This window comes from Trichosurus vulpecula, chromosome 8 (genome assembly GCF_011100635.1).
Source record: "Trichosurus vulpecula isolate mTriVul1 chromosome 8, mTriVul1.pri, whole genome shotgun sequence".
Taxonomy (NCBI): Eukaryota; Metazoa; Chordata; class Mammalia; order Diprotodontia; family Phalangeridae; genus Trichosurus; species Trichosurus vulpecula.
In genome coordinates this window covers 171,753,728-171,767,921 of record NC_050580.1, presented here as the reverse complement: position 1 = coordinate 171,767,921, position 14,194 = coordinate 171,753,728, and the positions used below count along the sequence as shown (strand labels likewise).

Sequence of the window (14,194 nt, the reverse complement as noted above, 5' to 3'; positions counted from 1 at the left end):
CCAGGGATGACACCTAGGCTGCAAGCCTGGGTAAATGGTAGGATGGCTGTAAGGAGGAAAGATAACCGAGGCACTCCAGCACATTCTCCCTTCCGAGGTTACACTGAATCTCTCTGCCCACCTGGATTTTCTTACGCCATGGGGTCGAGTTCCCTCCAAATCCCTGCTGATTTAGAGCCAAGATAGCTGCTCTATACCCAGCGGGGCCACTAGATAGAGGTTCATCCGCAGCTTGCACTAGGATGGGGTACACTGCCAGTCTCAAAAGGGATTTTAGTCGTAGGCTCTAAGGACCGCGCCTGAGTAAGGCAGCTGCCACTGGAACCACGTGGGCTTTGGCCGGCAGCATCACGCAAAAGGGGCTGGGGACTGGGGAGCGAGGGGAAGAGTTTGGCTGAGCTGAGACTGGGCCACCAGGTGGGGTTATTGCGCATGCGCACCCGCTCCAGTCTGGTGAACCCATCTCTCCTGCCTGTGCTTTGACAGGGTCTAGGAGGGAACGGGGGAGGGGTTCAAAACGTTCTAACATTCAGAGCGAATTCTGCGGAGAGTACGGTGGCTGCCGGCGGACAAAACTGCTCCGTTCTGGATTCTAACCCAGGTGCAGCATTGGGGGTTTTCTTTCCTCTTGATCTGGGTGTTAGCCATAAAAGGGTCACCTCAAGTGAGACTACCATCCCATTTAGATGGCCGACCGTAAAGTCAGCCGCTCCTCCCCAGCTTACCCACAGTTATCTCCTAGTCCTGCCCAGACCTTTTCCCCGCCCCCCTAATAGCCCAGGTCTGCCATGCTGCTCCGGGAGCTCAGGCGGCTCTTCCACAGTTCTCTCATCTACTCCAGGCCGGGATGCAGACAAGCTAGTAAAGACGGGAAAGCAGTGGCCGGGGAGGGGGAATCCTCGGGAGACCAATTCCCTAGGGTGTGGCAGCTGCGACCTTTGTGCCTCTCTGATAACGGTTAGAATCCGCCGGGCCTGCAGGAAAGCTTCCCGTGGATGCTTGCTCGGAAGGCCCAAGGCGCTCTTGTACATCCCCGCCGGCTCGCCTTCACCTTAGGGCCTTACACCGGGGGTAGCCTCCACCACCTGGAGGGAGCCGGGCTCAATGACAGGGGTCCCTAGTGGCCCAGCTAACGGGCGCAGGGGTGCGTCCATTCTGCTCGCGCTGCGGGGGTCGGGAGAAAGGGAGGAAATGACCTGAAATTGGAAACGCGAGCCCAACAAAGAGAATGTCCCACATAGGAGCGGCCCAGTGGGGCATGAAGAACGGCTTTAATCGAAGTTTTGCACAAGCCGCTCTGGGGCACCGCGCTCCTCTCAATCCAAACCCTTTAAATCTTGTCTCCCCCGTCAGCTCGCCCGGATGGGCTCGTCCGGGTCGGGAGGGGGCGGCTCGCGGGGAAATTTGAGTCTGCTTTGCCACGGGACTGAGTGAGTGACTCGCCGTCCTGCGCCCCTCTCCTTTTGTTCTCTGTCCGCAGTCATGCCCTGCTCCGAAGCTACCCCCGCCGCCGTCTCCCCCAGCAAGCGGGCTCGGCCTGCGCAGCACAAGGAGGAGAGCCCCGTGCGCCTCCGCTTCGCCCGCCTCTCGGAGCACGCCACGGCCCCCTCCAAGGGGTCGGCGCGGGCTGCGGGCTACGACCTGTACAGGTGGGTGAGATTGAATGAGTCGGGGCGCAGGCCCGGGCGCGGGGGACCGGCAAGACTAGAACCCTAGAAGGGACCTCGCAGCCCGCTAGACCCACTCCTATTTTGCAAATGAGGAAACTGAGGCTCGGAATGGGGGAGGCCATTTGTCTCAAAGCCACTCAGGGGTCGTGGGTAGCAGAGGCTTCATTCAAACCCAAGTCCTCCCACTCCCATCTTTCTTTCCCTCCTTCCTATACCCCTCTTCCAACCCCCACGTGGCGAGGCCCTCCGTGCCTCTCCCCCCAATTTCCTGTCATCAAATTTTCGCGCCAATTCCGAGCGCCTAATTGTCGGTTGGGGTTTCCCTGCCTGCTGGTTAGATGCAGTGTCCCAAAAGTTTTAGTGCCGTTTTAATCCACCAAAACTTAAAATTTAATAGCTTAAAATGGCTAAGCTGTCAAAGCTTGCCGTGGCAGTAAGACTCACCGACTATGAATAATAACAATAACCATAGTGGCTAATATTTATATAGCACATATTGTGTGTCGGGCACTGTGCTAAGCGATTTACACTCATTATCTCGTTTTGTTCTCACTGCAATCCTATCATCCTTGTTTTACTAATGAGGAAACTGAGACAAAGTTTCAGTGACTTGCCTGGAGTCAGGCAGAGGCAGGATTTGAACTCAGGTTTTCCCTACTCCAGGCCCAGTGCACAGTCCACCCTGTCACTTCGATGCCTCTGGAAAAAAAAAATCTTCATCTTCCCCTCCTGGCTTTCCACTCACCCTCCCCCCAATTCCCATTTTTTGGGTAAGAAGAAGTGAAGCTACTTGCCCAGATAGAGTCCAGCAGCTTGAAGCAATGCTGTCATTAAACCTAGACAAGGGTCAAGTGTTTGTAAATATGAGGAGATCCCTGCAGCAGGATTCAGCCTGCCGGCTGAAAATATGATGAAAATTAAAACTTTTTTTATGAAATGTGGGTCCCGAAGCTTAGGGAAGTACTGTGTTACAGCAGGCAAGTCACTTAACCTCAAAGGGCCTTGCAGGTTTCCTGAGGGGATTATATATACGTTCTATTATATATGTACTAAGATCCCTCCCCGCGCTAAAGGTATGACTCTTAGGTTAATTTTTGTCAGTAAGTACTAGAGAACAAATATTTTAAAGTTCCCTATGAACCGTATTCCTCTAAACAAGCATTTTATATGCAGTCCATTATACTGTTGCTCCTGCCCTCTTCTCCCAACTCAAATTTCCATCATCTTATATAAGCCCTTTTTTCCTCTCCCATGGATCACTTTAATAATTCCCTAACGATCACTCTGATTCTGGTCTCCAGTCTTTCTAAAACAGAACTTAATTATCTTTGTAATGCACTGATCCGCCATCTCTCACTCTAAAACCTTCAGGGACCCACCTATTGCCTATTAAGACAAAACACAGACTTCATAGCCAGGCATTTAAGGCAATCTACAGTCTTCTCACTTGCCTTTACAGTCATATTAAAATGCCCCAGTTAAACTATTCTCTGAACTTGACCTTTTTTTCCATGCATTTAGAAGCTATCCCCCATGTTCTGAGTGTACTCACCATCCCTACCTATTTTGTCTTCTTTAAGGCTCATCTCAGGTGCCACCTTCTTTGTGAAACCTTTCCATATCCTTTTCAGTTAGCCCTTTAATTTTCTTAGAGCACTTTCTTGCCCTTATCACATTTTACCTTGTGTTAGTCTTATTTATGTACTTATATCTCCTCTGGTAGATCATAAAGTCTTTGAGGGCAGGTAGTATAATTTTTTTTTCATTGTAGCCCATGCTGCCTTATACTGGCAGCACTTAATAAACATTTATTGAATTGAATGGAAAAAGAGTGTGGAGGCAAGAGAGGTGTTGTTGATGTACTCAAGGTATTCCTAAATACTCCTAAAATGACCTGTGGCAAAACAGTTTTTTCAGAGAATGCTAAAACTCCATGAAACATCTTAGATAGATTCATTGTAGTTAAAGCCAGTCCAAGTAATCCTAACATTACAGTTAATTGAAACTATTTTTTAAAAAAGGCAAAAGAAAGGCTAAAATTAGGGGTCCAGAATTCAACCTTAGACCACTCATTAATGATTTTATTTGAAAGATAGTTTAGAACAGTTAGAACTCCCTACTCCCTTTTTTATATATCAGACTCTACCACTTCCAGCATTGTAGATTGAAATCCCCTTTACAACTGCATAGATGGTCTTTAAGAGTTGCTGCCTAAAACTTTCATCACCTTGTAGCCAGATCTGATGAGCCTCTCTGAAATTAGCTAGACTTACCCTCAGATAGCACATGTGACCAAAACCATAGCCAAAACTTCTCCAGCTTTGGAGGATTTGCTGGAGTTTGGCTTTAGTCCACAAGAACCCAGGGTCACTTCTATGGCCCCGTGAGACATCAAAACAGGACCTCAGTGCAGTTTTGTTAGTTGGCTTTAGTACAGATAGAGGTATAGAATGCCTAAGAAGCTTTATAGTGTTCTTAGAAAAGAAAAGAGGGAGAAGAAACTATAAATCTTGGAGCTTAGTGAGATGAACCGTAGTGTAATCCTCCTGGGCCAAGAAAGCCATGACATGATTGCCTAAGGTCACATAGGGTAGGCCACTTTAGCAATCTACCCATCCAGGGCCATTAAATACACAGTAGTTTTACTGGTGAATACACCATAATTTACTCCATAACCTACAATTAGGGTCAAGCTATTTACAAAGCTAAGTATAACAAAGCTTTAGCCCTTTTTCCTACTCTTTTCTCTTTTATACCCTTGGTCTCTTCTCCATTCTTGATTCATCACTTTCTCAGCCTATCCCCATCTTTCTTCCCTTTATTTTCATCTCAGTGAAATAAAGTGCCTTTCCAAGACTCTAATCTGTTTTCTTGACCCTTGTACACCATCACCTTCCCGGTATATAATATGTTGTAGAATTAAGTCATCTCAAACTACATTAGCAAAAGGACTAGGAAACATTGTTATAAGATAGCGATACCTATTCTTGGGCTTCATGGGAATTTTGTGTAGATAAATTGGAAAATTAGTGATTTGAGCATTTATTTTGAGGAATAAATATAGAGATCCAAGTTGGTATAAGAACTAATAAGAAAATCCATTGTTCAACTTAAATATTTCTGATAATCCAATACTTTGTCCATAGAAATAAAATCTGTTTTATAATTAACTTTATTTTGCTTGGTAATTTCTATAGTGCCTATGATTATACAATACCAGCCATGGAGAAAGCCCTTGTGAAAACAGACATTCAGATCTCTCTCCCTCCTGGGTCTTATGGTAGAGTTGGTAAGTGACCAAGTGGTTAGTAGCTTACCTTACTTTGTATTTGAATAAATAAGATCTTATTCTTCATTTTCACCTTATCATGCGATCATGCATATTTAGAAAGTTGGGGGAGATTATTCAACATGATTTCTAATCAAGGATAGATTAGGTAAAAGACAACAAATGCAACCCATTTGCAAGTTTCCTGTTGCCTGGTAACTCTCACATCTCCCTTTGCCCTTTTCTTTTACTTATGAAGTACTGTGGAAGGATGGTGAGGCACTTTTACCACTAATTGCTAGCATCCTGGGAAATGCTACAGCTGTTGAAGCTAGAAAACCACACTATACATACGTAGGGGGAGCAAAATTTCAGTGTTGTATTATATTCCCACCTCTTTGCTATATTCAACAGGCTAAGAAAGGTATACTGTTAGCTAGACCAAATATCTAACTTCATTAACAATTGGAATAATTGCAAATATTAGAATATTAATTTTTGCAGTGTATAGGAGAAGTCATGGAAAAGTCTTCTAAAAAGTTTTTGACGTCATAGAAAATATGACCCTGGTAATCTTAATGTCACCAAGTAAAGAGCTTTACCTAATCAAATGCAGGAATACATAACCTACACTGGCTGGCTATTGATTCATGAACCTAATTCAAGACATTAACTGGTTAATAAAACCCCAGATGATTCAGGATCTTTGCTCTCCCTAGAATTCTCACTTTTAACAATTAAAGTTTCTTGATTCATTTTTGGTGATTACTATTTCAGAATAGGTATTTTCTTTCTGCTCCAAATGGCAGGTCTTGAGTGTGCCTATATCCATGGTACAATACAAGGAGCATCTTTAAATAATGTCTTTTTCCAATAAGGTTGTATTTTAGAACAGCCTCAGAAATATCACTTCCAAAAGCCATTATAAATTCTAGAAAATATCTTACCGTTTAGAGGAGTTGATGTCACAACCTTCTGTGACTTACTGAGACGGAGAGATGGTCACATAGTCCTGACTGGTGAAAATCGAGAACTGTTGGAAAGACAAAGCTTATCTCTCAAAGTAAGATCACTTGGGCCTTGTGCGCCACCAAGTATGCTCATGTGATAAAAACAGCTGACCCTGCAAAATAAGAGGAGTGAACTACTCTGCTTCTCTCCTTGAGTGGATGACCTTAGAACCCTCAAGGGAAGCAGGTGTAAAAAGATGGAAAATGAAGACCACAGTATTAATTCATGTAATGTAGTGGTTGTAAATAAATGAAATCTAATTTTAGATTATTAAGTAGGTGGTGAAATCGTAAATCAGCTAGAACTCCTTAAGAAAATAGTCATCTTGATTAAATGAATTTTAGGTTAACCAAGTTTCATTTCTTGTAAATTTTTCTAAATGTCTACTTTCCCTGTCTTAGTATGTATAGTGAATACAAATTGACTTCATATTATTACTGTGAAATTAAAGTTACTCTAGATTTTAAAAGTATAGGAAATAAAGTTGAATCAAAAGTGGCAAGATTTATAAGTAAGGCTAGATTGTGTCAAAACTTACAATATATTTCTTCTCTCTTTTTTTGGTTAAGCTCCACGTTCTGGATTGGCTGCAAAACATTTCATAGATGTGGGAGGTAAGATGATTAATTATTTCAATCTTTATTAAAAAAAAACTTTCTTTCCCAAAGAAGTGAAATTCAATTGGTAGCTTATGGTTTGAATCCTATTAGAAAATAAACTGAATTGTTATTTTGTGCATTATAGTTTATTACCATGCCATCCAAATTTAATAAGTTCTTATTAAAGGAATGGACAACAATAATTCATGTTTTTATGTACTCTTTAGTCTTACCATATAAAATGAAGTATTTCACTAATAGGTGAAGTTGCCCATGTAAAGATTTCTGAGTCAGTCTAGAAATTATTTTCGAAGTGATGACTGGTGTGTTCACCTTATGTTATTGGGGGAAACCAGCTTTGACTGTTAGATCATCTGCTCCCAAAACAAACAGACTGAAAAAGTGGGAAAAGAAGAAACTACCAAAAAATGTTTCTAGAGAGATCTGTTTCTGTGGGCCAGCATAGTTAAGGTTTTGAGGTGGGGAAAAGGAACCAAGGATGACAGTCATTGCATTCCTACTTTGAAAACCTCAAAAGTAATGTAAGGAAATGCATAGACTCAAAAAGATGCATATTCTCAAAATAACAAATGTGCATAATCCCATATAAAGCTATACCAAGAACTGTGCATATATCTATAAAGCAACAAGCATTTATTAACAACACCTGTATACTAGGCACTGGGGCAAAAAAATGAGAAGTGAGACAACCTGTCCTCAAAGAGCTTATATTCTATTGGGGGAAACACTGTGTACACAGAAGCAAATACATTTAACCCAAGTCTGATGACCTAACAGGTTAGGCCACACACTTCGGGCAGTATGTTTGATTCTGGGTGCCATATTTAAAAACAGCTATCTACATAAGGGAATGGCTGGTCTGGCTATGAGTTTGAAGTGGGCGAGGAAGTCGAGGATACTCAGTCTGAGGAGAAGACACCTTAGAAGAAATATCTTCGCCTCTTTGAAGGCCGTCACAAAGAGGGCACTATTTGGGAAGAGTAACAAAAAAAAGACCCCAAAAAGGTCTAAAGACAGCAAGAAACTGCTTTCCCCGCCTCTCAGTGCTCCCCAGATGCCTTTTGTTCTTGACCAGGCTGTGGTGACATCAGCATGGGAAGCTCATATGGATGACTTTGGTGGCCAGTGCAGATCCAGCACTTCTTCTGCCACCTAACAGTCTTAGATGCCTGGACACCAAGGGGTTAAGTGACCTGCCTGGAACTACATCGCCATTATGTGGTATAGGAGGGACTTGAATTCTGACTATCCTGACTCCTGGGCTTCCTCTCTACTAAACTTCTGTCTAATATTTTGGGTTTGTTTTTTTTATAGAATAACAAGCATTTACTATGTGCCATGCACTGCCCTAAATGTTAGGAATAAAAAAACAAGTAGAGAGGCCCTGCCCTTGAGGAACTTACATTGTAATGGAAGAAGACAATTTTAAAAGGAAGCTGAAAAGGATGTGAGATATAAGGAGGAAGGAGAAGGTACCTTTGCGCGGGGCATGGTAGAGAAAAATCTAGAAAGTCAAATAGATCCCACAGAAGAATGAAGATATTGCCAGCCTCCAATCAGAGGAAGGCGCTGCAAGGTTTTCTTTCATTGACAGAAGGCTGCTGTGGCATAGTAAAGAAAGTCTGAGGAGTCAGAAGTAGAGCTCGTTTGTAATTGTCACCAGGGAAGAGTGATTTCATCTTTAGTCCTCTGGAACCAAAATTGAATATTAAATTAATCTTAATTCTGATGGCTTTTGGTGTTTTCATTTATGTTACTGTAATCATTGTGTATATTCTCTTGGTTCAGCTTTCTTTATATCAGTTTATGTAAGTCTTCAAATGAGGCTCACACTCAACCCCTTCTCTTATACTTGAGAACTGCATTGTACACATTGATGTCCCCTCAAGCACCCTGGCTCCTAGTACATCAACATCATATCTCACAACCTACACCTTCTCTTCACCTCAACTATACACCCAGTTGGCCATACCTTGATCTTATAATCGACAAGGATTCTACTTCCATGAACCAGAACTCTGAATTCATCTATCTGACCATAACCTCCTATCCTTTTCCTTCGTCTCTGCTTCACCTCCCCTAAATCTATTTTTTTTAGTTTCTTTTTTTATCATAAATTTAACAATCAACAACACAAACATTGGAGTATACAAAGAAGAAAAAAAGAACTGCAACTTCTGATATATTTTTTAAAATAAAATTTAACAAGCCAGGTACAAAATTGCTCTATTTGTGATCCTTTATGTACTGTTGTGGGGAGGAGGGCTGGGTGTGTGCACACATTTAAAAAATATTTTACAGATGATTTTTTTTTAGCTCCAAAATTATACACTTCTCTGACCCCTTACCCCAAAAAGAGTCTCTCCCTTGTAACAGATATGTATAGTCAAGCAAGAAAAATATCAACATATGCTCTGGCATAATGTGGGCTACAGTTTGGAAACCTCTGCTGACTATGTAGCCTTTAACCAAGATTAGGCTTTTGGCTTCTGAGGGATGATTTTTACTGTTTTTTTAGATTTTAATTTTGTATGGCTTTGTTTTCTTGAAAAGTCTCCTTGCTGATAATCTTACTCCTTTATTTAAATGTTTTGTTAAAAAGTTAGAATGAAACAGATCAATACAATCAAATAAACATCAAATAAAGTAAGTTATTTTACGATGCCATGACCAAGAGTCCTGCAAATCGCAGTGCCCACCTGACCAATGGCCCTACTTCCTGCTTAGTGCCCACAGCCATCATTCAAGGGAGCAATCCCTGTGGATAAGGGACTGGTCATCCCCATGAAGTATACCCACTGTGCAGGCAGGCAAGCCTACATGAAGCAGTAAAGCAGCCTGAGGAAGGGATAAGAGGGTTGTGCCTGTTAAGATGCACCAGTGCAACTACCTCCCTTCATCTAGAGACAGCTCCTGGATCCTGAACCCAAGAGACCCAGAAATAGCAATTGACCCTGCATCCAGCCCAGCCCCTGAAGCTTTTAGCCAGGTAATCAACCCTTACAGAGATATGACCTGGAAGCTGCTTCTGCAAGGGCTACAGTGCCAAAGAAAGTTTCTGGCACTGTCAGATGGTTCAACATCAGAAACATAATTTTATCAGTGGAAATGACAGGAAAGAAGATGCATTACCATCTGTTCTAGCGCTATACCCTAAGGACCGTGGACCTTCCCAACTAACTTGTAGCTAAAGCATCCCATAGGTGTATGCTTTGAACATAAGTGCTTAATAAATGTCCTTGCCTCTGGGACAAAATATAGACTTGTCATTTAAAGCCCTTTGCAATCTGGTTTTAGCCTATCTTTTTAAACTGATTTTTTTTGTACACCACTTCCCAGCCAAACTTGCCTGCTTGTTCTCCTTGTACATGGTATCCTATCACTCACGTCTGTGCTATTGCCCAAACTGCCCCTCCTCTGCCAAATCCCCTAAGAATGCACAGAAGGACATGACTGTTTCCTGTCTGCAAAATATTCCCTGGTATCTGGCTTCTGTCCTTCCATAGCCCAAACTAGCTGATGAAGTAACATCTCTCATGATGTCACTAGGTGGTGGTATGGGATAATACTTGGGTCAAACAGCATCTCTGCTGCCTCTTAATTTCATAGCTTTTCCGTTCCAGAAGGAACATGAGCAGTCATCAGTCCAACCTCATTTTTTATGTAAGAATGTTCTGAGGCCCAGAAATTTTAAGTCAAACTAACATGTGACTTCACTAAAGTCACGTGTAAGGAAGCTGAAACTCATAGCCATGTCATCAGACTTGTACTGTCACACTCTTCCACTGTACCATGCTGAGCTCTTTGATATTGTGACTTAAAGTTTAAAGATCCTCTGCTTTATATAATATTTTTCCAGGCATAGTTTTTAAAATTTTTGTTGTGGTTATACTCCTGGTAATTTAAGACTAACCTAGGTATATATTCTCTATTTGAAAACAAATTTATGTTGAAATTTGAATATTTTTCTCATAAACAGTATTTACTGTGCTTAAAACAAAGACCCAAAAAATATTGAACTGAAAAAAAAAATGGAAAACTAGCCCACTAGTTGGTATATGTTGTTCATAAAATTGTGGTGTGTTCTTGGATCTGCTGTAACTTAAAAATGTCTCGTAAGCACAGGTTTATCATAGCTGGAAAAACATTTTATTTCCTAAGAAGGATGTTGTTAGAATCTCAGGCTGTAAATAAGGGTCAAAGGAAAAAGTTGAGTATGCAGGATTCTGTTCAGAATGCACATCTGGTAGGTGTGGATGGTTTTAACTAAAATAGGTTTCCAACAAATGACATGCCAAAGCTTTGACACAGTAAAACTTTTGCCTGAAGTCAGTTATTCAGTCTGCCAGTTCCAATGCATGATTTTTCCAGTGATAACTTCAAGACACATTTTGCTTTCTCATGAAGAAGAAGAAATGTCCTTGTGCTTACATAGGTAATTATGTTCCCATGTTTTTCTTGAATAGTGCATTCTATGTTAGGTGTAAAGTGAACCCTGAATTTCTGAAATTTGTTGAAGTTCATGTTTGTTAACAAAGTATGCAACGAAGGCCTTTATTTTCTTGTATTTCAGTTGTCTTTGAACTTTTCTCATTCATAAGTTTTAGTAGCTTTTAAAATACATCTTGAAATGTATTAATGACTTTTCACAAGTTTATACCCTAGACAGTGATTCTTAAACTGTCTCAACCCACAATTTAAGAAGGGCCGAAGGAGTCTCGAGTAGGAAAAGTTTAAGAAGCCCTGCTAGAACATCTGAACCATGTCTCAGTGCTTCTGAGTAAACACCTGACCTCTAGAATAGAATGCAGTAATACCCAGTCATACTGGAGAGCCAAGCAAAGCTACTCTAAAGATACCAGAAAAGACCTCCACCAACTTGGCAAGTCTTAATTAGCTTTACCTAAATCATTGTAGACAGGTGGCAGTGCTTAACAACATATAACACTGAATAATTTATTCCTTAAATCTAATCTAAATCCCTCTTTAAGCCTAAAACCATTTCTACTTATGTACTCAGGATGGAGAACAGTTGGTCTCACCTTTCATATAGAATAACTTTCTTCAAGGATATGAAGGATTAAGTCAACCTCCTTCAACAGGATGTGGGAAAAGAAACCATGATTCAGCATTATGTGACCTGGCCCACTTTTTGTTACTGTTAAATTGAGAAAAGTTCACAGCTTCCCTCTATACCATGTAGTCTAGAAATAGAACTCCTGCAATACTTGGTCCAGGCATTCCAATTTTATGCCTACCTTTGTCTACCATTTTGTTGAACTATATCTGTGCTTAACCTGTGTAAATAGATTAGTATGTAAATACCTCACTAGAAAAATTCTGAAGTAATTACACACTTCTTAAATGAAATCTCTAGGGACATTTTGAAAGACAAATTTTATCAGTGAATTACTGAAAGGTTAAAATGCTTTTGTTTAGTTTTATTAGTCTTTCGTGATCCCATTGAAAAATCATAATATTTTTTGAGTACTCAGTATTGGAAGAACTCAGAAGTAGACTGAGTAGTCCTCATTCTTTTTTCTTACCGCATTTTCTGAATTTAATATAATTTTAGACTTAAAATGAGGAATTGTCCTTGTCCAAAAAAAGTCAGTGGCAAGTTTGTAGCAGATATTCAAATAACTCTAACTTCAGCATCTATCTAGGAATGTTCTTGCCTGCCTGGACACACGGAACCTTTCAAGGAGGAATGGGGTAGGTCACAGGTGAAGACAGTACACCTTCAGCTCTGCTATAAGGCTTTGAAATCAAAACACCTAATTTTCTCTTAGTCCTCAGAAAAAGTGAGAGCCAGATTGAAAGTGGGGGAAGCCCAGCTCAAGCTAATAATATATGATATTATTCAAAGATTATGCCATCTATTTTCAACAGAGTAGGAAACAGGAAAGAGTTGATTTGCCTAATTGGATGAAAAAACCGGATAGTTTTCCAGGTGCTTCTGAGCTAAGCCTTTACATTTTTGTTTGAAATATTGTAAATTTCCAGAGTATCATACAGATCCAGATTCATTTTTTAAGTATAGAAATATTTTAGAGCCATTCGTGAATCATCTTTATGTCATCTGTGATTTCTTAGATATAGAGAACTATCTTCACCAACGCTGACCAAATCTTATCTATAATTTAGTAGATAAGTCTTAGGGAGTTGCCTGAGACATGGAAAAGTTTAATCACGTAGCTGATAAGTGTCAGAAGCCAGATAATAACCCAGGTTTTATGAACCCTGAAGTTCAGAACTCAATCCGCTATACTAGGTTGCCTCTAGAGTTTTTCATACTACTACTATATTTTGGATAATTAAGAGTAGATGGCAATAACTACCAAAGACTGTGTTTCATTAACTTAATATGTTTTCCTATAGCTGGTGTCATAGATGAAGATTATAGAGGAAATGTTGGTGTCGTACTGTTTAACTTTGGCAAAGAAACATTTGAAGGTAAGCTAATAATGTTTACTACATTATTATTACTATACTATACTATTATTACTATAACAATTGCTAAACTCGTGTTTTTCCAAATTACATGTTTATAATATGGTCTTTTTATTTAAAGTGAAAAAAGGTGACCGGATTGCACAGCTGATTTGTGAACGGGTTTTTTATCCAGAACTTGAAGAAGTCCAAGTAAGTAATTATAATGAAACTGTTGGGGGGAGTCTTCTATAGTGTTAAGCGTGAGTTGTTTATTAGTATACTGTTAAGATGTAAAAGATTTAGCTATTTTTTAAAGAAGATGGTAAGTCATGTGATTCTTTTAAGAGAGAAGTGTAGTTCTGTGTAAAAGTCCTCATATAGAACAAAGAAAATCATTTTCCATTAGATTTGCCGTCCTAACAATAAATGACAAATTAGAAGTGAAATAAAATTTTAAGACTTAAGTAAATGCTAAAATGAAAGTCTATCCCTTCACCTGCTATAAGATGGCAGTGTAGAATAATGCAAAAAATGCTGGAGTTTGGGCCAGATAACCTGGATTTGCTTCCTACTAATCTGAGTTTACTTCTGTCTGGCTCTCAGATTTCTCAATCTGCAAAATGGGGTCAACGGGAGGTTTGGATAAGATGGTCCCCAGGGTCCCTTTTAGCTCTGTATTCACTGATTTTTAAGATAAACTTTAAAAGGAATTCTTTAAATCTCCGTAAAGAGAGCTTTGCATTATGGCTTTCATATTAACTTTTCCTTAGAAGCTAATTTTTAGTTCTCTAATTCATGCCCTAATATACATTTGAATCAACTTTTAGAAAATATTTGTATTTACTGTGGCTAAGTTATGCATCTGTGTTTTACCATTTTTTTTTCTCTACTTTCTGTCATCTCCCTTAAGAAAGATATACTGATCATAAGGCAACAATTTGTGGAGAAAAAGACTTTAAAGTTCAGGAGTCTGGGAAAAAAGAGACTTTGACATCAACTTACTACTTGACACTTTCTTTCTTTTTCAGGGCTTAGATGACACTGAACGTGGAGCAGGAGGTTTTGGTTCAACTGGTCAGAACTAAAATTATGTAAAGAATAGCTATAGCAGCTTTCCCCCTAAAAGAGTTAATAAAATGACTTTCCACTTATGATATTTATGGTTTTTTTAATTTAATTTTTTTGTTACA

The 14,194-nt window shown here is 40.1% G+C and overlaps 1 protein-coding gene across 3 annotated transcripts; it reads left to right on the top strand.

Moving 5' to 3' along the window:
* The first annotated feature begins 498 nt into the window (after nucleotides 1–498).
* DUT (deoxyuridine triphosphatase) lies at nucleotides 499–14,160 on the top strand. 3 transcript variants are annotated; one of them, XM_036734248.1, is made up of 7 exons: nucleotides 499–601; nucleotides 1,481–1,649; nucleotides 4,868–4,959; nucleotides 6,519–6,563; nucleotides 12,951–13,025; nucleotides 13,144–13,214; nucleotides 14,033–14,160. In XM_036734248.1, the coding sequence occupies exons 2-7, from the start codon at nucleotides 1,483–1,485 to the stop codon at nucleotides 14,087–14,089; spliced, it is 507 nt and encodes a 168-aa protein (XP_036590143.1). In that variant the 5' UTR covers nucleotides 499–601; nucleotides 1,481–1,482; the 3' UTR covers nucleotides 14,090–14,160. The 3 variants fall into 3 exon arrangements, with proteins under 3 accessions (XP_036590143.1, XP_036590142.1, XP_036590144.1); XM_036734247.1 differs by lacking the exon at nucleotides 499–601 and adding an exon at nucleotides 757–861; XM_036734249.1 differs by lacking the exon at nucleotides 499–601 and adding an exon at nucleotides 887–957.
* The last annotated feature ends 34 nt before the right edge of the window (nucleotides 14,161–14,194 follow it).